Source organism: Lactuca sativa, chromosome 4 (assembly GCF_002870075.4).
Source record: "Lactuca sativa cultivar Salinas chromosome 4, Lsat_Salinas_v11, whole genome shotgun sequence".
Lineage (NCBI taxonomy): Eukaryota > Viridiplantae > Streptophyta > Magnoliopsida > Asterales > Asteraceae > Lactuca > Lactuca sativa.
In genome coordinates, this window is record NC_056626.2 from 268,587,982 (window position 1) to 268,612,564 (window position 24,583).

At 37.0% G+C, this 24,583-nt stretch overlaps 1 protein-coding gene across 27 annotated transcripts; it reads right to left on the minus strand.

The window, feature by feature from the left end:
• Positions 1 to 14,188: 14,188 nt before the first annotated feature.
• LOC128133319 (uncharacterized) lies at positions 14,189 to 18,733 on the minus strand. Of its 27 annotated transcripts, none has more exons than XR_008231820.1 (9): positions 18,473 to 18,733; positions 18,098 to 18,388; positions 17,368 to 17,463; positions 17,215 to 17,292; positions 16,981 to 17,107; positions 16,022 to 16,577; positions 15,430 to 15,454; positions 14,578 to 14,652; positions 14,189 to 14,397 (listed from the first exon to the last, which is right to left on the minus strand). XR_008231820.1 is itself a non-coding variant. In XM_052770570.1 (4 exons), exons 1-4 carry the CDS (start codon positions 15,849 to 15,851, stop codon positions 14,367 to 14,369), a joined length of 324 nt encoding a protein of 107 aa, XP_052626530.1. In that variant the 5' UTR covers positions 15,852 to 16,015; the 3' UTR covers positions 14,189 to 14,366. The 27 variants fall into 27 exon arrangements, 2 of the variants coding, with proteins under 2 accessions (XP_052626530.1, XP_052626529.1); XR_008231831.1 differs by having other exon boundaries at positions 16,022 to 16,175; positions 16,251 to 16,337; positions 16,542 to 16,577; positions 16,981 to 17,463; XR_008231830.1 differs by having other exon boundaries at positions 16,022 to 16,175; positions 16,251 to 16,337; positions 16,542 to 16,577; positions 16,763 to 17,463.
• Positions 18,734 to 24,583: the final 5,850 nt, after the last annotated feature.

Below are 24,583 nucleotides of genomic sequence, written 5' to 3' on the forward strand. Positions count from 1 at the left end.
CCATCTACCCTTGGTCGAGTTCCCGTACAACAATAGCTACCATACTAGTATCAAGGTTGCCCCGTTCGAAGCCCTCTACGGCCGTAAGTGCAGGTCACCTCTGTGCTGGGCCGAAGTGGGGGACACACAACTAGCAAAAGGACAAGCAACAGACAACACGCTCACTGGACCAAAAATCATAAGGGAAACTACGGAGAAGATTGTTCAGATCCGGGAACGTCTAAAAGCATCAAGGGACAGACAAAAGAGTTACGCGGATAAAAGACGGAAACCCTTGGAATTCCAGGTTGGAGATCGAGTCCTACTAAAAGTATCGCCCTGGAAGGGATTAATACGCTGCGGAAAGCGCGGGAAACTGAACCCAAGATACATCGGACCATTCGAGATCCTTGCCAGGATCGGTCCAGTGGCTTACAAACTTAGATTACCTCAGGAGCTCCACAACGTACACCCTACCTTCCACGTATCAAACCTAAAGAAGTGTTTGTCCGATGAGACCCTTGTCATCCCTCTAGATGAAATTGCAATAAATGAGAATCTCCAATTCGTAGAGGAACCAGTAGAGATCATGGATCGGGAAATAAAAAGGACTAAACAAAGCCGCATACCTATTGTAAAGGTCTGCTGGAACGCCAAGCGAGGACCTGAATACACTTGGGAACGCGAGGATCAGATGAAACAAAAGTACCCGCATCTTTTTCCTAACCTGTAAACTCTATCTAAGATTAAATTTCGGGACGAAATTCCCCTAACGGGGGGATGATGTGACAACCCCCATATTTTCCAAAAGCGATGTAACACTCAAAAGACAAATACAACAAAAACTATTTGGAATCAACGAAATTAACCTCAAAAAAAATAAAGTGTTTAAATATCTAAATTGGGATGCATCAAATGTTAGATCTCGTGCCAAGGTTTCCAAAAACATAAAAAACATTCGAAACCGAGTTATATTGAAGAAATTATAACCACTCGAATATTTACGGCACACCGTTCAAACATTATTTAACGTAAAAAGTGAAATTACAATAAAATGCATTTTAGCCTTATGTATCTAAACAAAAGTTGTAGAGTTCGTTAAACTATAAACGTACATAAAAAGATCGCCCAAATTGAACCTCGTATGAAAAAGTTACGAATTTTCTAAGTTTCGTAACAGTAGTAGAGGGCTAAAAACTCGAATTGAAGATCGAGCGTTATTTAGCTATCGCAACCTAAACGAAAGTTGAAGACCTCCACAATAGGAGTAAAATGATAAAAAGACAAACGAAAACCGACGTCGAATAAAGAAGCTATGATTTTTTAACGAACTTTAGCAGTCCCGGCCTATTAAAAACATATCATTAAAAATAAAGTCAAAACTAGCCGACGGAGTCTAAATGAAAGTTGTAGAGCATAATATCACCTAAGCATGGATATAAAGATCGCGAAAAACGGAGCCCGTACGCGAAAGTTACGGAATTTAGAAGACGGAAGTCGGGATTACGCCCAGCGTAATATAGGAGTACGCCCAGCGTACTTAGGACCAGGGTCGAGTCCCATCGGCTGCAGCTCTATGCCTAGCTAGACTCGAGTCCTAAGCCATGACGCAAAGTACGCCCAGCGTAACCGAAGTACGCCCAGAGTAACGCGTACGCCCAGCGTACTCGACTTTCCAGCACTATAAAAAGAAGGCATGAGCTACGGGTTTTAGCACACCTTCTCTAAACTCTCAATCACTCTCTCATACTTTCAAGCTCCAGAAGCTGTCCCGACGCCCTCGGTTTCCGCACCCGAGCCCCCGACGAAGATTCTACGCTACTGAGATCCCCGAAGAGCTCGAAGACGCAGCTTTCCACGGTCGAAGTTCTGCTCGACTCTAGCCCCACTCTCTTCAAACCAAACAAGTGAGTTCATACCCCTACCTTTCAAATCTTTTCATGTTTTAGGGGGGAAATACAAGTACAATACAAGTTAAAGTATCGTTTTATAAACATAAATGTAACATCTATCTTATTGAATTATCGATACCAACATCTTTATGTATAAAGGGCTAGTATATCATCAAGTTATTTTCACTAAATGGAACATACTTTCTGAAAAACTATAATGGGTATAGTTAGCAAGTTATTCATACATTTTTACATATACATCTTGAAAAACGAAATACTTTCAAATGAAGTAAAGTCTTTCTTATCGTAAATCTATTTATACTAAGCAATGTGAGATATTCAAACTTCAACGTACTCTTATGTATGCATTTCAAGTCCTGTATTATATACCATAATCTCTTGGAGGGAGAGCGTGATACTTGTGTATATATCTATACGGGATTGACAACCCCGCACCTAAGCTGTTAGCTACAGTTAGACCGGCAGGTCTGGGGTGACAAATGTCATAACACTACAACACCTGAAGAATGTTGTTACAGGCAGTCAGTGTCAATAGTATGGTTATAAAACTCACATGAAAGTATAAAAACAAGTTTGATTTACGAGATTCATCTATGCATTCAGTTTTCTACATTATTTTTGAGCACAAAGTGTATCATTATTATTCAAGTACGAAAAAACACTAACGCACCCCAACTCTGGGAACTTTTCAAACTATTTATAGAAAACATTGGATTTTCTGAAAACCTCTTTCATCGATTTGCTACCAAAAGGACATACTTTTCAATACAAAACACTTATGAACTCACCAACTTAATTGTTGACACTTTTTCGAAACCACTTGTATTTCTCAGGGAATCAGTAATACAGGTAACCCCCAGCTTTTGAAGAAGGAACGCTAAGGACGTTTATTATTAAACATTTACATCATCATATTGTAATATTCTTTTGGAAATATGTATAACGCAACAATATACGTTTTTATTATATATATGATGGTTGTGTTACTTTCTTTATAATATTCAATTGTTATGATACTACGTGAAGTCATCAACCCCCGAATGTTTCCGCCATTCTGGTTTGGGGGTGTGACACCTGTACTAAAATTTGACAATGATTCTCTATGTGTAGCTTGCGAACAAGGAAAAAACATAGAAAAGGTCATTCGATTGTGATCGATTCAAAAATCGTAGAACCGTTGGAACTTCTTCACATTGACTTATGTGGACCGTTGACTGTTGCTACAATCAATAAAAAGCGGTACATTTTAGTTATTGTAGATGATTTTTCTCGATTCACATGGGTATTTTTTCTCAAGATAAAATCTGAAGTTGCTCAGAAGATGATTGATTTTATCAAAAAGATTGAGCTTACTCTGAAAAAGAATGTTCGCAAAATTAAAAGTGATAATGATTCTGAGTTTAAAAATCAAACTCTTGATTCTTTTCTCACAAGAAAAGCCATTTCGCATAATTTCTCATCACCATATACTCCGCAACAAAATGGTGTAGTTGAAAGTAGAAATCGATCTCTATGCGAAGCAGCCAGAACCATGTTAACATATGCGAATCTACCTCAATATCTTTGGGCTGAAGCAGTTTCCACAGCATGTTTTACTCAGAATCGATCATTCATTCATCGAAGATTCAATGTTACTCCATATGAAATAATTAATAATAGAAAACTTAATATCAAATTCTTTCATGTTTTTGGTTGCAGGTGTTTTATCATGAATCTCAAAGATAATTTGTCCAAGTTCCAAGCTAAAGCTGATGAAGGCATATTCTTAGGCTATTCGCATAATTCAGTTGCATACAGGGTGCTCAACAAAAGAACCAGAAAAGTTGAAGAAACTTTCAATTTAACATTTGATGATTACTATCTTAAACAAACAGATAGTAAATTTGAAAATAAATCCATTCTTGTTAATACAGATACACAAATTGATAATTCTGAAATAAATGATTTTGATTATGACTTAATTTTCGGAATACCTGACAGAGCAATTGAAGCGCAAAATAATGCTCCTGATAATCAAACGTTAGAATCCTCAAAACATACTGATGATTCGACAATTACTACAAGGTCAATATCTTGCGAAAGAATGCCTGATGCTCGTATGGAGGGGGAGCATACGATCAACAATGAATATTATCAGCCAACTTTCAAAGGGGAGAATGAAAATATGAATCATCAAGTTGAGGGGGAGCATTCGCAAAATCAACAGGACCATCATTTTGAGGGGGAGCATCAAGATGAATATCATGTTGAGGGGGAGCATGATGAAACAGAGACAATTAATCTTGATGAAAATGATGAGTTTCATGAACTAAATGATAATTTTTCTGTTGTAGGATCTAAAAATGAAGAAATGTATGAAGATGCACCGTTGGAATTTGATTCTAATTTTCCACCACTTGAGAAATGGACAAGAAATCATCCAAAAGAACAGGTCATTAGAAATCCACAAGATAGTGTGTTGACAAGAGCTCAAATTCGTACGAAAAATCAGGTACTGAATGCGAACCAAGAACTATGTATGTTTAATGTCTTTATTTCGAAAATAGAGCCAAAGACAGTAAAGGATGCTATGGAACACTCAGATTGGGTTGTTGCTATGCAATCTGAACTGGCTGAATTTGAACGAAACAAGGTTTGGAGATTAATTTCTAAACCTTCTGATGTTTCAATTGTCGGACTAAAATGGATCTTTAAAAATAAAACTGACAAAGATGGCAATATTATTCGCAATAAAGCAAGACTAGTGGTTAAAGGTTATTCGCAACAAGAAGGAATAGACTATGAAGAAACATTTGCACCTGTTGCAAGACTTGAAGTAGTTCACATATTTTTAGCTTATGTAGCTCAAAAAGACTTTGATGTTTATCAAATGGATGTTAAGTGTGCATTCTTAAATGGAGAACTAGAAGAAACAGTGTATGTTGAACAACCACCAGGGTTTATAAACGATGAACATCCTGATCATGTTTATATCCTAGATAAGGCTGTACATGGATTAAAACAAGCACCAAGAGCCTGGTACGCAACACTTACAAATTTCTTGAAACAATCTAAATTTAAACAAGGATCAGTAGACCCCACATTATTTCGCAAGAAAGTTGGGAATCATCTAATGCTTGTTCAAATTTATGTTGATGATATTATTTTTGGCTCAACTGACCCAGAATTGTCAATTGAATTTGAAAATCTAATGAAAAGTCAGTTTCAAATGAGCATGATGGGAAAAATTAATAATTTCTTGGTTTGAATATAAGATAGAACAGGGATGGAATCTTAATCAATCAAGAAAAATATACGAAGAACTTGCTTGAAAAGTTTGGAATGACAAATAGCACGAAACTAAGAGTACCAATGGCTGTAGGAACAAGACTAACTCCTTCGTTAGATGCTCCTGCTGTTGATTTAACACTTTATCGAAGCATGATAGGGTCTTTATTGTACTTAACTGCAAGTAGACCAGATATTATGTTTTCGGTTTGCAATTGTGCTAGATATCAAGCTAATCCCAGAGAACCTCATTTGACTGCAGTGAAAACTATTTTTCGCTATCTTAAGGGAACAGTTTCGTTAGGACTTTGGTATCCTTCGAAAACGGGGTTTATCATTCAAGCTTTTTTAGATTCTGATCTAAGAGGATGTACTTTGGATAGGAAAAGTACGAGTGGTGGATGTCAACTATTGGATGGGAAGTTGGTGAGTTGGCAATCAAAGAAACAAACTTGTGTGGCTATATCAACTGCAGAAGCTGAATACATTGCTGCTGCTGCTTGCACATCGCAAATTATTTGGATTCAGAGTCAACTTCGTGACTATGCTATAAACATGAAAAAGATTCCCTTGTATTGTGATTCGCAAAATGCAATTCGCATTTGTCATAATCCATTACAACATTCAAAGACAAAACACATTGCTCTTCGATATCATTTTATCAAAGATCATGTGGACGATGGGAATATTGAAATTCATTTTGTTAAAACAACTGAACAACTTGCTGATATTTTTACAAAACCTCTTGATGAAAAATCATTTGTTAGAATTTTAGCAGGTTTGGGGATGATCGATGCGAATTCAATTCCATAAATTCAAGCATGAAAGTTTTGTTCAGCTGTTATGAGTCAAACTTGTTCAGATGTTACTATTCATCCAGAGGCTTCGCATGGCTTCGCATCCACATCTTTTCGCATTTGCAATCATAACAACTAAGGTTAGGTTTACGATTCATTTTGTAGTTTTTAATTTTTGAAAAATCAAAAATCCAAAAAGATTTTATGTTTATTCATTTTTGTTTTTGAAAAATTAAAAATCCAAAAAGATTTTATTTTGTTATGTTTTTAATTTTGAAAAATTCAAAAATCACAAAAATATTTTTGTTTTATTTGATCTTTAAACATTGTGTGTTGTGAGTTTAGTACAGGGTTTAATGCGAAGAGGTCATGCTTATATGTTTCTACGGGAAGGTATCAATTTTATTTTAAAACTAGTTAGCATGTCCCTAGAAGCATACTGTTGTATGAAGACCAAAAGCCTCAACAAGACTCTATGTGTGAAAAAAAAAAACCTTAATGAAATTATCACATGAAAATTTCTTCCCAAAAGGCTTATATTCGCATAAGTCAAAAGAGCTACCATACTCTTCTCAAATGAGTTAAGAGTTTTCTGTTTTGTCCATTATAATAGAGGTACACTTCGATTCTTAACCAATCTTTTTATACCAAACCATTCTTTCAATCTAAATTGTCGAAGAGATTTGTCATTGAGGTCTTTGATCAAACCAATCAAAACCTAGATAAATCACAAGTCTGTGTTTATGATCTAACATCATGAGACCGTGATGGAAGTGAAACCAAAACATCATAAACCTTAAGGAATTGACGGGGAACATTGTTCCAGGTTTTAACGAAACTTTTGTTTCAGTACTAAATTTTCGAAACTCCAAATCATATTCAATTCGCATGTGTGGTCTTGATCATACATTCTCAACCCATGATGTTTGTTACCCGACAAGATCCAGTTCAAATTTTGTTATGAATATGATTTCGGTGTAAGTTTTATTCGCAAGTCCTAGTCATGATAAATATTTTCAAAAGTCAACTTGTCACTGACTACACTGGTCATACAAGTAATTTCATTTACAATTTCTCACCTTATGTTAAGGTTGATATGTAATGAAATTTAAAACCAACCCAAAATATCTTTTAAAAGAAGCCCTTCGATACTTATCTAAAAGTATTCGATTGTAATTCATGGGAAACTACACAAGCTGTTGATTATCTCTCTTGATGATTAACGAAGCAACCTTTGCCTGGGGTTTACCTGCATTCATGTCAAATTGAATTTTTGACATCACAGAATTCCAAAAAAGAAATTTCATCTTATTCTGTTGACACAATGCACACATGAAATCCTTGAGGTTCTGAGTAAAACCAACTCAGGCTGATGATTTCGCAAATCTGGCATATGACTTCACTTTACATCCCAAAAGTGAAAGAGCCTTGCTTCCATGCGAAGGGTTTTAACGATTCAGATTCTATAACGGGAAACTTGACAGGCTGTGTACTCAAGATGGTTGGTATTCAATCCGGTTTTCAAGGAGATGTGACAGTTACTTTTTGAAGCATGGTTATCTTTTGCAGTCATGATCCGATTTTCAAGGTGCCACATCGCATAACATTAAATGCATCCCGCTTTAATTTCAAATCAATTTGGGTAAACTATAAAAGGGGGATCAAGAACACTGTATATGGTTACGCGAACAGAATTCTCTCAAAACTCAAACGATTCAAACTTGTTTCAAACTTCATCTCTTTCAAACCCTAACAATGGTGGCCACTCAATCCAAAACTGATGAAGTTCTTTCTCAATCCCTAATGAAAATCCAAAGGACAAATTATCAAGTTGATCCGAATGTTTCTTCTTATCCTGAAGGCTTGAAGATGCTTATGGTTGCCCTGAAACGATCACCACTGTTAACCGCCATGTTTAGTTCATTCTCTGTTCCAATGACATGCTTATCCTTGGCAGCTTCAACGGCATCATACAACCATACTACTGATGTGATCACCTTCAACTTGATGAACAACAAACGGGTAAAACTTTCCACGAAGATGTTTATTGAATTCTTGCAGATTCCAAAAATTCCTCCATTTTTCAAACCTGTTAATTCTCAAATCATTCACATGTTCAATCAGATGGGCCATCAACCAGAGCTTGAGAAAATAAGTGACTTTCGAAAGTCTGGGTTGCTGTGCATATGGAATTTCTTGTTTGGTATTTTTCTCAGATGCCTAACAGGACGCGCAGTTGGTTTGGATAGGGGACGAATGGAAGTATATGCCATGGTTATGGGCTTGTACTATGATATCAGCGTCGATTATGCAACCCAGTTATGGAAGGAATTTGTTAAGAGTCTCGAAAATACAAATTTTGAAAAAGGGATTTCGTGTGCAAGGTATTGGAGCTTAATTTTGGAGAAGGTATATGAAAAAGAAGGGATTCCAGTCACGGAGGATGTTGAAGTTGCTGAATTTTCTTTATATCAATTTCCGAAGGTAGTGGAAGATGATGAAGAAGTTTTTACTCATGTTGCTCGCATTCCAGATGCGATGCTTCGCAAGGTTTCTCAAACTCACAAAGTCTTGGTGAGATATTTGAAAACAATCGATCAATCGATGCCTACTGGAGTGTTATTAGATGTTGCTGCACCATCAAAGAAGAAGAAGCCCACAAAGAAGGATGCGAAAGGTCCATCTTCGCAACAGGCTCAGGATGAAGATGTTCATATTGAAGAGACTTCATCTAAATCGAAGAAAGAAACAATAACTTCCAAGTCTGGGGTACTGAAAAAGATTCGCAAGACTGAGGTGAGCAGTAAAGGAGTTACCGTTCGCAATATTCCAGCTCTGGTCTCTCCAGGATCTAAGAGACAACGTGCTCAAGATGTTGCGAAACAGATGCAACAAACATTGCTGAAAAAGCAAAAGCTTATTATTCGCAATGCGTCCTCAGATGAAGAAGTGGTTCCTGACACCCCACTAATCTCTACACCGGTAACGGTTTTTGATCCTCCTGTTTCAAATTTCCAAGTTTTGCAAGGTTCTTCACAACCACTCGAAATAGTCACTACCAAATCAGTTTCTGAGGAGGTACCTATTTCTGATACGGTTGTCAACGTATCTGATACGGGGGCACCTATCATGAGTGTTGAAACCACTTTACCAATCACCTTACCCATTTCTTTACCACTTGTTTCATTTCTATCTAAAACTCTTTCCACAACCTCAACAATTTTTGATCATCCACTTCAAAACCCATTTACATCCCTTTTTCCCTCACAATCACCAGAAACTCCTCAACCTTTGCAACCTTTATCTGATAATGAAACTGAAGGAGGAGCCTTTGGAGGAGTATTTGAAGACATTCATTTTGATTCAGAGGAGAAGGATATCCCTGATCATATGCTTATGATAGGAAAGCAATTTAAAATCCTGAATCATAAATTGAATGCCATTATTCAGTCGCAAACTGATTCTGGCAGGATGTTTTCTATCTCAGCAATGTAGGTTGATATATTTCTTAAGGGTGCTGAGAAGCGTATAATGGAGAAGGTTGATCAGTCTGATAAAAACAATGAGCTTCGCATTAAAGCTCAAGGCAGTAATTTTTCTTCGGTGGTTCAGGACTTGAAAAATGTTGCAAAAGAACGCCATGTTCTATTTGTACAAGATGTGAAGAAAGTTTGGGAGGATGTCAACCTTTGAAGAATTGAAAATCGAACTTGCGAAGGAGCTAAAGGATATTACTTCTCAACATGTCGAACTTCAAAAGAAGATTGATGTGGTGGCTACAGAAGTGCAAAAGGTTGGTGTTGTCCCTATCCTTGAAGCAAATCAAAAAGAAACCCAGGAGAAGTTTGATCAATTGATCAAGTTGGTGACTGAACTGAAATCAGTGGTTTCGCAATCTTCATCTCCTCAGATTCTCACTCCTGAGTTCTTGTCTCTAAAGGTTAATACTTTAGAACAAGCAATTCAGAAAGCTCTCGCACCAATCGCAAATTTTACCTCTTTACTACCGAAGACTGCCCCACCTGCTTTCACAGGGGTGCAAGGGGGATAGAAGAATTCAAGTAAAGAAGAGGATGCGAAGACAGTGGGAAAAGTTATATCTACCCAGCTTAAATCTACTCTTCCAATAATTACTATGCCTATTTCCTCAACTACAATAACCACAAGACCGATTGCCAAAGGTATTTCGATTGGAGCAAAAGAAGGAGGTTCGAGTTCTAAACCTCAAACAGATGTTGTGGGAAAAGGAAAAGGGATATTGTACGAAAAATCGAAGGAGGAAAAGAAAGTTGAGGCTGAGGCAGAGCTGGAAAGGATGAGGCAAGTACAAAGCATCATGAGGCAAAGGGCAAGTGATCCTCCCACAATGAACAAAGGAGATCCTGCGAAGGTGTACTCTTACGAAACCATAGAGTCAAAAGTTGTGGGGAGGGAAATGTATGAATTAGAGAAGAAGCCGAAAAGAAGTTATGATATTGCGAATTCAGACAACTGTCAGCTAGATTTTCCAATCAACAAAATGCTCTTCATTACTGCTCAATACAAGATAAGTGAGAAGTTTGATAATGCTGATGATTATATACACATCAAAATCAGATTTCATGCTGTATTAGGGAAGAATCCGGATGAAGTTTGGTCTTTATTGAAAATCAAAAAGGTTTTAACAATAAAGAAAGATTCGATGTTTGAAGACATGCTTCAAAATTTCCGTTACTTTGTTATTAGAGCAGACAACAAGCAGTATGACTTCACTGCAGCTGACTTTCCTCTGATGAACTGCAACGATTTAATTCAAGTGGCTCTGATTTTGAAGCATATGGAAGAGAATAAGCTCAAAGGCTCTGAGACTGAAGTGTTTAAGATAGGCTTCGCACATGTTAAGACATTCATCGACAATTACTTCGATTGTTTGGCTCTTACTGATGAAGAATTGGTGAATGTGTTGGGAAGAGAAGTGAAAGTTCCTTGGGAAGAAACCTTATCCCAGTCAGCATTATCGAAATATGTTGTTGGGGAAATATTCCTGAAACCTTTCGGCATGGTGTTTTCAGGAAGAGATACGAAGGGGAAGCCCAAGAAATTCTTGTTTAAAGTCTCAGAGGTGGAAAGATATACTTCTTCGCAATATACGCACTTTATTGTTCGTATGAACAATTGCAAGAAGAACAATGAAGGAGACAAGAAGGATCTCAAGAATGTGATCTCCTGGTATGGAGAAGTGCGAAAGACAATTCACTCTGCTGTTCAAAAGCTTATGGATTGAATAGCTTCGACTGTTTACAAAGGGGGAGATTGTAGAAGCAAAATTGTAAAAGTCGAATATTGTGTTTGTATAGTTTCGCATTTTTATGTTATTTTACTAAGTCAATTTTTTGCGAAGTGTAATGTTTAGACTTAGTATATTTTTTGTACACTCATGTTCCCTATAAATAGGGACTGAGGATAGAAGTAGACAAGGACTTTAAAATCGCAAATATCCTTTCTGCTTATTCTGTAATTAGTCTTCATCAATATAAGATCTGATTAATATTTACTCTTCGTGTTCATACTTTTTGATCACTCAAATCATATCTGTTTTGTAAATCTCGATAACAATTCTCATCATTATCTTGTTCCATGTATCCTCAAGGTCATCATACGTAAAATCTCATAGATAGCTACCCCAAGCGAAACTAAGAAAACAAAAAAATTTAGTTATAATGTAAATTAACATTAATAATATAAAACTTTCAACGTAAACAAAAAATACTTGTTCCAGAAATCCAAATTCTCAGCAAAAAAAAAAAAAAAAAAAAAACCAATCTTCTAGCACCCGATCATTTATTTCTTTTCCTAAAAAACATTCACACAAAATGTATATCAAACATACTCTAACTGCATCGGCGTCGTCAACTTCTAAGAATGGTTGATTTAAAATAAAAAATTTCAGGTTGCCGATTTTCACCGAACTATTTTTATAGGTCGGAAATAGTAGCTCACGCAATAAACATCTTTTTTTACTAGTTACTATTTTTTCTGACACTTTTTTCCCGATGTTTTTTTGGATACTCCCCAAAATTGAAGCCGATTATCAAACAAAACTCTTCCGGCCCATATACCAATTTCGTATCGCCTACTCTAAAATATAACCGTTTATTCCATCGGGAGATAAAACAACGTCCGGCCGGATCTGATGAAGGTACATTTTGTGGAACAACAATCCGTCCCCTTGTATACGAGGGACGTCCAACAAGTAACCAAATACGGTATCTTTAAATATGTCACGACTGACATCATATAACACTTCAAATACTTTCCATATATTACACCCCGAGCCTTTTAAGTTTACAGTTGCTTTCACATTGAAATTATTAAAATCATGCTGCACAAAACACAATAACATATTAGAGAACTAAACAAATATTTTGTTTTAAAATAAATGATTATTGAGTGCAATAATAAAATAAACAATAATAACAATGCAAATACAAATATTTAATAAATAATTTATATATTTACGATAAAAAACAATAACATACACATAATATAACAATTTTTCAACATAAACAACAAATATAAAAACAATTTTCCAACTTATACGACAAATATACAAACAATTTTTATCTTTCTAATTATATAAAATAACATTTTCTAACCATATAAACAAACAATTTTTCAAATAAAACGACAACTAAATTAACAATTTTCCAAGTAATACGACAAATATACAAACAATTTTTAACTTTCATATTATATAAAATAACATTTTCTAAAGATACTATAAAATCTTTTCTACTAATACCACTATTGTAGACATATTATAAAATTTTCTAATGATACTATAAAAAAATTTATACTTCAAAAACAAATATATACAAAATTTCAACTTCAACGACAAATATATATACAAACAATTATTGTACACATACTGTAATTTAACCATTTTTCAATTTATAAAAACAACTACACAATAAGAATATACAATTTTTCAAGTTATACAACAATTATACAAACGACAAATAACCTATTATAACCATGCTATATCAATTTATCAACTTAAACCACTAACCAAAACATATTGTAAACATTATTCTAACAATTTATTTAACTAATAACTTAAAAAAATGAGTATATTCTAACCATTTTACTAAATGTACAACCACCCGATGCACACTCTACGTAGTCTCTACCTGTACATTCATACAACGACTAACAAAATAATATTTAAACTTCAAGTTTACTAATAACAAATATTAAAATTATCAAATACAACAAAATTACCCTATCACAAACAATATAATTTCATTTTTTTATACTAACTAATAAAATAAATAATAAATTAATAAACACATATACTAAATAAATGTTATTTAAAACATTAAAAGAGTTAAAATCTAACCATATTTGCGGGATTGTTGAAATAATCCTTCATTTTTCTCCAAACAATCGTCCAAAGGAATATCCCAGAGAGAGAGAGAGAGAGAGAGAGAGAGAGAGAGAGAGAGAGAGAGAGAGAGAGAGAGAGAGAGAGAGAGAGAGAGAGAGAGAGAGAGAGAGAGAGAGAGAGAGAGAGAGAGAGTTTTTGTGTATTGAAGAGTGAAAAATGAAGAAAAAAAATATTTTATAGAAATTTCTGTGGAAAATCGCAGATGAATAGTGAAAATCACAGATGGACTTTTCCATCTGCGAATGTACAAGTGCCTAAAGCACAGCTGTGTTGTGCTTTAGGCACTTGTACATTAGCAGATGGAAAGCCCAAATCGCAGATGAGGCTATTCCATCTGCGAAATAAGTGGCTAATTTTGCAATTTCAATTTTTTTGGGCTAAATTTATAAGGTCATTAGTAAATTAGGCTAAATTTGTCATTTTCTCTTTATTTAATTCGTTTTTATCCATATCGTTTAAACTATAGATACATTTATGGTCTCTCGTGTGTTTTTTATTTAACACAATATATCCTTCATACTACACTGTTGGTCCCTTTAACTATTTTCTAATAAAATCAACATACCCTTTCATAATAACTAGATGGCGAGCCCCGCATTGCTGGGGTCGGATGCGACAACTTTTTCCGTTGTTTGTTCTTTGTAAATGTTGTTTGATCAACTATTTGTTTATAGTTTGAGTATTATTATGGGGCAGTAATATTGTTTCGTCATGGATAATTTTTTTGTTGTCGGATAAGCTATTTATCGAAATATATACTTTATGGGTTTATCCTTTGGTTGATGGGATCGAACTGAAGAGCCGGATTCCACAAATCAAATACTTCATGGTTTTTTCCTCATTAAGTGTTGTCTAAGTATAACATTGGCTAGCTCAAAAAACATTTGATAAAATGACAACACACGTATCTAATAAAAGCAAAGTCACCACAGCAAACAAAAAAAATCAATTTGTTGATTAGTGTGTTACAGTATGTTAATAAGTTCAATTGTCGGCTTTCTTAGATCCATAAGCCCTGAGAAAAGAAAAGAAAAAAAACGTATCAAAACTTTGGGATGTTCAATCGTCGGGTTTGTTAGGTAACTTCTAAAATTGAAAATTAATCTAAAGTTCATGCATAACTTAAAAAATAAATAAATAAATAAATAAATAAATAAATAAAAATTAATCGGATGTTAAAATATGGTTTATTTACCTGATTCTTAGTTGAAGATTAGGCATCGAACAATATCTGTTGTTGCCCATGTGGCGAAATCTGTTGTAATAGCAACTGCAAACATTATATTTCAATGAATTACCAAACAAAAAAAAATATAAAAAAATAAAGTTCTATTTAATCAACTATTAAAATACATATTGATTAGCTGATAATGATGGTTAAATTTGTATCAAATAGGAATATATTTTTCTTTTTGGTAAAAAAAATGAAAACAAATTGCATAAACCAAATAAATGTGTAAATTCAAAGTATGTTGCTATTTAGTGTAGCTGTCAATTAAAAATGGGAAATTGACCAAATGGCAATGTATTTTGGTTTTTGGAAAAGGAAATGAAAACAAATCGCAAAAAACAAAAAAAAAAAGTTCAAATAGAAAATTTGCTGCTATATACTCTTGTTGCCACCTAAATTTGAAAAAAAAAAAACCTAAATCTAAAAAAGAATTGAAAGTGAGCCACTGTTAGATATGTATGGATTGAAAGTCAACAAAAACTTGTCATACTTTGCCTAAAAGTAACATCTAATATTTTATTAAGGTTATTCTAATGTAATTCTATTAAATTTGTTTAAGATTTTCAAATTCAGGTACTATAGTTAAACTGTATACACGGGAAATTTTCGTTAAAAACTCTTCAAGTCAGTAACTTTTACCAAAGAAGCTGTATGCAATGGCAGTTTGGTCAAAAACTATGAAATCATGAAGTTTTTAACCCAAAAAAGAGTATATGCGGTGGTTACCAACTTCCTTTGCCATTTTACATATTACATAAGAAAAAACATACCGCACACGTGTCATCAATATAGAAACATCTTTGCAAACAGAAATACCTCTCTCTAAGCATTGTTCAGTAACCTGTCATGAATGTAGAAACAGAATTGAAAAAAATAAAAAATAAAGATAAAAATTCTATTAATTCTAATAATCTTCATCAATTTTAATATGAGGTGTAACTCTACAAGTCGTTTTGTGGCTTCATCAACATTTCTACATAAAAATGTCTTTGAGGTATCAGCATGATAACCCTAATAAAAAGATGGATAAAAAAATATATAATATTTATATAAAAAAAAGAATATGATAATCTTACATCTAAGTAAACGGTGACATTAATATTTATAATATCTCCATCCTGCGACCTACATAAAAGAGTAACACCCAAATTGGAAGCAGGTGGAGAAAGCGAAGGAAGGCAGACGACAAATGCAGAAGAACAACATGCAGAATCAGTTAAAACACATAACCAAACCATTATAGCAGAATCGAGCAAAATTAACAATAAACAATTTGTGTTCTTAATATTGAATCTCAAATCACTAATCGAAATCAATAATTTTCTTACTCCTAGATTCAATAGAAAAAATTAGTTAAAGATAATCCTAAATTAATCACTCAAAATTGGAAACAGTAGACGTTTTTTACCTGCTTGTCCTTTTTCTATCCCTTGATACTATCGTTGTGTCGAATCAATTGTTGAAAGTCTAGCGATTCGTAGTCCTAGAGTAAAAAAAAAAACCTTTCCACAACTGTTGTGTTGAATGGAGTAGCCATATTTGTAGGGTGCTTCAAAATACATCTGAAAAATGTTACAGATAAAGCAAAATAATGACATAAAAATAATAGTATGTCACCTCTGGTTTGGAAGTCTAACCTAAAGCTGCAATTTTGGAAGTCGGTGTCAGTGGGATTTACCTGGTCGATTTGACGTGTATTTTGGCATATTTGTACCGCAAGAGGGCTATCAATTTTTATAAAATTGCAAGATTAGGGCAGGGAATATGAGAAACAAATAACCAAAAAGATTAAAAAAAAAAAAAAAAACAAAAAAAACAAAAGAGATAGAAGAGGGAGATGGTGTAGGTTTGGAAAAGTGTCCGATATTAGTAATGCATTTCACAACTTAAGGGATAACTAAAATCTTATTTCTGTTCATGCCTTCAACCTTCTTTGGCTTGGAATGTTTGTTGCTGCTTCTGTCCTGAAAGTTCAAACGAATCATATCTTTATCCGTTTGGTGACCTTCAAAGAAGGTTAAGCAACTGTTTATAGAACAATCTTTGTCATAATGGCTGCAAAGTATGTCCTTTCCTTGCTAGTAATGAAGAGAAAAAGAAAATAACGATTATTAAATTGTTTTATAGAACAATCTTGGGGTTCTCATACGTTGAAGAACCATATAGCGGCTGTTTTATAAGATGAAGATCTGAAAAAAAAACTCCATACAAAAATGAAACAAATTATCTATTCTTTTTTTTAAACAATTATAATTGTATAATCTTAATTCATAAATAACATAAAAATTAAATTAAATACTAAATAATAAGGACTGACAAATAGATACTTCCAATGGTGACAATTTCCAGTAGTTTTTTGTGACAAACCTGGTGAAATTAGGAGTATAGGAGAAGAAAATAGATGAATCAATGCCTCATGAAATTGGGTTCTGTAGCCGATATGGTAACATATCATAAACATTATAATTTTTAGTATGACAACATTGGAGGTGAACTGCAATGCCAAAATTTCAAGCTTATTAAGCAGAAAACAAAGTAGACAATATGTTTCAGCAAATAGAAGTTAATAAAATCTAATTCATATCCTCTTATGAGTCTCACATATCCCATGTACACTTTTCTTATCCCAAATTTAGTCACCACACTCAAGAAATACAACCCGACTACAATGTTTGATATCTGATCATTAAAAATATCACCATTTGTTAGTAAAAATGATCATATTTCTAAAGAATAAAAATGACATAAACTTACCCAATGCATTTTAGGTGATAAGGCAATTGCTTTTGCTCTAAAGCTCGAGGAAAAAAATCTTTGGAGATAACAGAGAAGGAAAAAGGCCAGAACCAACTGAAAATGATAGCATATACCAGAAGTATTAATAATAAATATGTTCACCTCAAAAAAAATTTGAAGGAAAAAAACATTTCTAACAATTTTATTGTACAATTGTTCTCTTTTTTTCACCAAATTATGATGTCATTTTGCAAAATAATCAAGTCATTTTGAAAAAAGTATTAAATTCTTTAATAAATTATACAGGCTGGAACATTAGCGTTTTAGAGATATGCAGCAACTAAGAAGCAGGCGTGGAAAATTTTATGGGCTTTTAAAAACGAAAAAATAATAAGATTCGGTTCAGGCATTTTATCGAGCAGGTGGTGTGCATGAATATTAGTTTCAAATTTCTGTGAAAATTAGATACATAGAAGAAAACCCCATTTAAGCTAAAGAAGAATATAGAAGAAAAAAACAAAGAAAATGTGAAATATACAGTCTAGCATCATCCTCTGATGTTATTTTAATATGTGCACATTCATGATTTCATCAGAATCTATCAACTTAATCACAAAGCTAATAAAATAAGGATCTGAACGGGTAATATAATATGCAAAACGTGAATAAAGTGTTGATGGAAACAATGAATAAATAATTAAATCTACGTATGAGTATGATCTGAATGGGTATGTATATAAGCATATACCAACTACATGAAGCATCAAGCTGTTATTTATTTCCACAACCGGGAGGTCTACCCCTTCGTCTCTTCCCTGAAGACGGTGTCGAAGATGAGAAGATGGCGGTGATGGAGTCCGAAAATCGACTTTGGGGAGTGGAATAAACCATCTATGGCTGTGGCTGATGGCAGTGATGGAGTCCGAAAATCGACTTAGGGGAGTGGAATAAACCGACCATATAGATTCTAAACCGAACCACTGCCCCTAATCGTGGAGGGTTGGGGTCAGGAGGTTGAAGAAGACGCACCAGACGAAACCTGATGAAGAAACGTAAGCAACGATGGTGGTGGCTGAATAGAAAAGACTGAAACAATTAGAAAGCGGTGGAAGCGGCGATTCACCTTCTCTAGCACCTCCGAAGGAAGAAAGAGAACGGAAGGTTTGGATGCTCATCTGAAAATTCGAAGATAAGGACGCAAGGGGAAAGATCCGGAAGGTAGAAGACGGATACAGATCTTTGAAGGCGGTGGGAAGGATCGGCAACCATGGTAAAGGAGAGTAACCCAAGGAATAGTAACCTGGTTCTGTTCCCCAACATTGTCCCTCTTCAATATGTGAAAAAAAAACACCTGCTAGCATGAGCACACTATTCCTAAGGATTGTCCAAGTTTAATATATATATATATATATATATATATATATATATATATATATATATATATATATATATATATATATATTCAAAATGAATATGTGTAACTTATAAAATATAAATCACTACAATATTAGAATACAATATACTGTCTATGTTATATTCGATAGTTAACGTCGTAAAATATACCTAGAAAATTATTTTCGATAAACGTATGTAATACAAAAATATCGTTACACTACTTGAGTGCACCATTGAATGTATTTAGACCAAATACATCGTATAACGTATATAGTGAGATTTTAAGTTCGTTATAACTTTTGTTAATATTATTTATCCTAAAAAATCTTCAATTTAAAAATGTTATTTTATCGATCTTCGATACTTTTATAACACGATTTATACAAATATTATATACTCATAATGCGTCTAAAATACTAAAAATTCATGTTAGGCAATTTTAAGCAAATCAAACACTAAAACCTCATATTACATGTTATCATGTTTCCGAAAATATAAAGAACATCCAAAACGAAGTTCTTATGCAAAAGATACGACAGTTCTAAGAAAACAAACAATAAAACACTCACTTTCATTAATTGCATAAAACAGAATCGATAGTTGAGGCACTTGCACACCTCCGATGGAAATTTCAAGAGCGTTTTTGGACTCAGACTATGGTCTAATATTTAATTTCATACTCAAAATATTTTTAACGAAAATATTTGCAAAAGTCTAAAAATCGAGCGTTACAGACCATTTAGACGCGAAACTTTAAACGAAATTTCCCAGAGTTCTGTAACTCAAAAATTTAATCCATTCAGGTTTTTCGAGTCCTTGAACCCGTCTCTATCTAACGACACTTTCGGAAAAATTTCATGACGTTGGGATCTCGATACACCAAAATATGATGATTTTGGGCAATTAAAGAGAATGTAACCTCAATGTGGAGCCACATGTGATACAAGAAGCAACAAAATGTGATCTTAGGCCTCTCCCTTCCCTCTCCCACACTTTCTTCCTTCCCTCCACCATCTTGGATTAAGTACATGGAAAGAGTACAATGCATGGGTGGAGGTATGGTCTCAAAGGGGTTGTGTATGTCTATTTCCTCCTATAAATTGAAACACATAAAACCTCATTTCTCACAAAAACTCAGCTACCATCTCTCTGTCGCGAGCTCTAAGTCTCTATCTCTCTTAATTTCTTAGATGACCACCACCCACAACCATAGAGCCTCCCTAATCCACCAACCAAACACTACCTTAAAACCTATCCCTTTGATCAAGATCACCACGTCAGCCCCTCTCCCACCCTTCGCTCATCATTTTCTGCCATGAAAAAAGAAGAAAAACATGGAAGCCATCTTGCTGCCACCATTCTCCACCTCAATGCCACCATCTCCCAACACCACCTCTGGTCGGAGTTGCTGCTATGTTGATGTCTTGGAAGGCTTCCCCACCATCGCCTCTGTAACGCTCTAAAAATCTCAACCAATTTAAAATTTTCAAAAACAGCTTAGGTTCATAAAGTTATTACAAAAAGGTTTTCAATACAATCATTATCAGAGTCTTCCCAGAACCACAACATAAAACATAATCATGAGGAGCGGTACGATCACGTCTTTGCCTTGCCACGATCTCCTGAAGAACCTGAAATACATTAAACCACAACTGTTAGCCCGAAAGCTTAGTGAGATACCCCTAAAATACCAACCACATATACCATACACGCACAACATGTCATATCATAACAGAACACAGAACAACCATGCACTTTGGGTCTACTATGTGACTGGTCCGCCGCACCGGCCTTCAGTCCACCTGGTCCACCCTCCGAGTCTAGCCATACATATCGAGTCTATAGTGTGATTGGTCCGCCCGCACCGGGCCTTCAATCCACCTGGTCCACTCTCTAAGTCTACAGTATGACTGGTCCGCCCGCACTGGGCCTTCAGTCGGCCTGGTCCACTCTCCGAGCCTCGGCACGTCTGGTCCGCCCTCTTGGGGCCTACAGCCTATCCGGACCACTCGCTGGGCCTTTGGGACAACCGGTCCGCCCTGGGTATGTTGGCCTATAGCACAAAGCAGGATCCGCCTCAACCCAACCTCAGTCCAACAACCATGTGCACATAAACATTCAATCATACAACAATTCACATTCAATCAAGCCGATCTAGCAGATCACATAACATAACATCATCCTAACCAGGATACCAACCTAACCGGTCACTAGCATAGCATCATCCTATATACCAGGGTACAAACATAGCAAATAAATAACATAACAATGATACCCGGATCATATTCCGATAAAGGGTCGGCCTTGGTGGCTTAGACCCTGTTAATATAGTGAGCATAACTCACCTCGCAACTGCCGACTGAAAAGATAAGACCAAGATGCTCCGACCACTGATACGATCTCCACCACTAGCCAACACCAACACTGAACTCAAAACAAATGCCAACAGTTACAAAATGCCCCTGGAAGTCAACTGGTCAACCCTTGGTCAAAGTCAAAGTCAACCTCCTAACTGACTCTGCTCGCCGAGTCAACCCGGTGACTCGCCGAGTCTCACAACTCTGAGTCCCCTCACAATCAACTCACCGAGTCCTCCCTTGACTCGCCGATTCATGGCTCAACCAGAAGAAGGTTAGGACCTCACGACCAGACTCGACGAGTCCAAGAACAGACTCGCCGAGTCCAAGGCTATCTTCAACCTACTCGCCGAGTTGTTCTTCCAACTCGCCGAGTTCCTGCCCATCCTCAAGCAACTCGCCGAGTACACCTTTGTGACTCGCCGAGTGCCTCTAGATCTTAACCCATACAGAAGCCTTCCAGGCCATGCAGTTGATCCAAACCATAGATCTACCATTCTACAACCCATCCATTACATAAAGTGGCAAACTTTACGTGAATCCAAAGAGATCTAGGCATTTTACACTCTAGGGCTAGGGTTTGGGACAAGATGGTTTCACCAAGCACTCATGAACAGGGACTTTAATGCACTCTAGACCTTCTCCATTCCAGCACTGAGGTAGCAACCTCAGATCCAACCTCCAAAGTCAAACTACCACAAGCTAATCTTTCCAAATACTCCAAAATGATGAATCTAGATCAATAACAGCCCAAGCAATGAAATAATACCTCAAAAGGAAGCTCCAACAGAAGAGAAATCTGAATCTTTGCAAAGCCCCTTGCTCCAAACCTCTTAACTCTCAAAGATCTCCTCCAAAATCCCTTCTCCAAGGTTCAAATGCTCTCAAATCCCTCACAAATGCGACTTAGGGTTTTCTGGACTTCAAGGGAGGGTAAAGAGGCTGGGGAGAGGGTATAATGTCCTTTAAATAGGGCTCATCCTCCGAAATTAGGGTTTTCTCCACTCAGCACCTACTCGCCGAGTCCAGACTCCGACTCGTCGAGTTGGCCACTTAACACGCGACTAGAGTCACGACCCTACTCGCTGAGTCCACCCATGGACTCGTCGAGTTGCCCTTCCACATTTACACTTTGAACCTTGAACTTGCACTCCTGAACTTGGGATGTTACAATTCTCCCCCACTTAAATTAGGCTTCGTCCGCGAAGCCTGCGACAACTCAACTCCAGAACTACTCCTGTAATGCACCACCTGGCATTAACCAGACCAGATTCGTCAAAACACAACCCCTGAAACTCAACTCTTCTCCTGCGGCATTCTGACCACCGCCTCAAGCCGGCCACCAGCCTCATCCTCAGATAACTCCACTTAACAGCCAAGTACCATTCCATGATACTTCACTTGCTCCAATCACGCCAATCACTTGACTCATTCGAGCTAGAAATAACCCTGAACCACCAGAATCCTGATCGGAGTCCAACTCTATCCACTATAGGTTGACAGAAGGACACATCCTTCAGTCTCAGAGCAACTCCCATGAGTTCTCCTCCGCAATCTCATACCCATGCTGGACTGGTTCTAACATCCCCGGGTTAGGAAAACCCGATGCACTAACGACACCTCCAAACATCCCCTAGGATGAATTACCACTACATACACAATTCCTTGATCAAAATCAAGCTGGGAATCCAAGACTCCATCCTTGCATCCCTTCCGAGCCTCTTGGCTCTACACCCTCGGAATTCCCTCTGTGACCTCGGCAGACATCCAAACCGGATGTGATTCCATACCACTGCCGCAAACACGCCACTCAATGACCATAATTGGATCACTCCAATCATAACTCCGCACTACTGCTTTCACTTCCGTGAATTTACACTCCCTCTCGGAGCTACATTGCTTTCCTTTTCCTTACCAAGGAAATCCACTTGGCTGCCTTGACACTATCACAAGTGCCACTGTGCTCACCCAATATTACACCATTTCTTATAGCATAACCGCTATCCCATGCACCACACATACTCTGAATCTGATCGCAAGGACTCTAGAGTCCATGCACTACCTCCACTAATCAAGATCAATACCCGGGGCCAAACCCACAGATGCTATCACATCATGACGTACTCATTCCATATCCTCATACAGATCTATCAACACATGCAGAGTCTTCAGCATGACTGGACCGCCTTACCAGGCCTTCAGCCCATATGGACCACTCTTAGAACCTTCAACAGGTCTAGACCGCCCTCTAGGGCCTTCAGCCTGTCTGGACCGTTCTCCAAGCCTTCGGCCTGACTGGTACGCCCACCGGCCTTCAGTCTATCCGGACCGCTCAACTAGCATTCATCATCCCGCGTTATCCCTCCAGAAAACTCTCCCATGCATACCGTTCTAGCCCTCTAGGGGTTCCGAACTCTATCTCCACCCTACATACTCAAACCCGGCCTGATCTCAGGCCTTCCACAATCAATCACCCTTGGTCTACATCCCGCCCCGTCTATCCGACACTTGCTCATACCAGCCTACGCTCGGTTGTCAAAACCGCTGTTAAATATCAACAGTTAAACAACCTCTCATGCTTATCGATCTTCTGGAGAATTCTCCAATTCTCCCCCACTTAGAGCACTGACTATCAACCACCGGTCGCTGTCACCGACCTCCCTCGACAACCCTACACAACACAAATCCTTACATGCGAACTGATTCCCACCAGAACGAGTAACCTTCACAAATTTACATAACAACAAAGATCATCCCGGGCTCGAAAGAAACTCGATCTTTAGCTAACCACTCCTCAGACTGCAGATGCTACCCAACATTTTGACAAAAAGCCAGATTCCCACTAATAATCCTCATGAATGCTAACCAACGAAATTTCCAACACCAAACCCATAACCATACAACAACCCTTAAGGAACAACGAATACCATACCAAAAATCACACAACGAGACTAGCAAAATAAACAATACTCCACAATAATCACCAAATATCAAGACATCAAGAAAGAAACATACCCGCAAGTGCATCCGGCACTGCCCTGACCTCCTTCGCTGTAAGCTGAAAAGAACGACCCTGAGCCCTTGGGGGCTCCGCTCCACCCTGACCTCCACCCGTAATCCTCAAAGTGGCCGGTGCTGGAGCCTGCACCGGTCCTGCAGCAAGCTGGGGACAGTTGACCCTCAAGTGTCCAACCTGATGGCAATGATAACAAATCCTCAAATCCCGAACCGGGGCTATCTGCCGACAATCCCTCGCATAGTGCCCCTCCTTTCCGCACTTGCGGCATGCACCACCGGACCTACAAACTCTGGTGTGACCCTTCCCACACTTCCCACAAGTGTGGTTGCTCGGATATCCCAATCTAGAATCAACGGTCTTGGACCGTTTCGGCGCCGGCTGCGACTGCACCGGAGCCTGCCTCATCTCTCACAACTGCCACTCAATCTCCAACTCATGCCGCCTGGCGGCCTCCTACAATTCT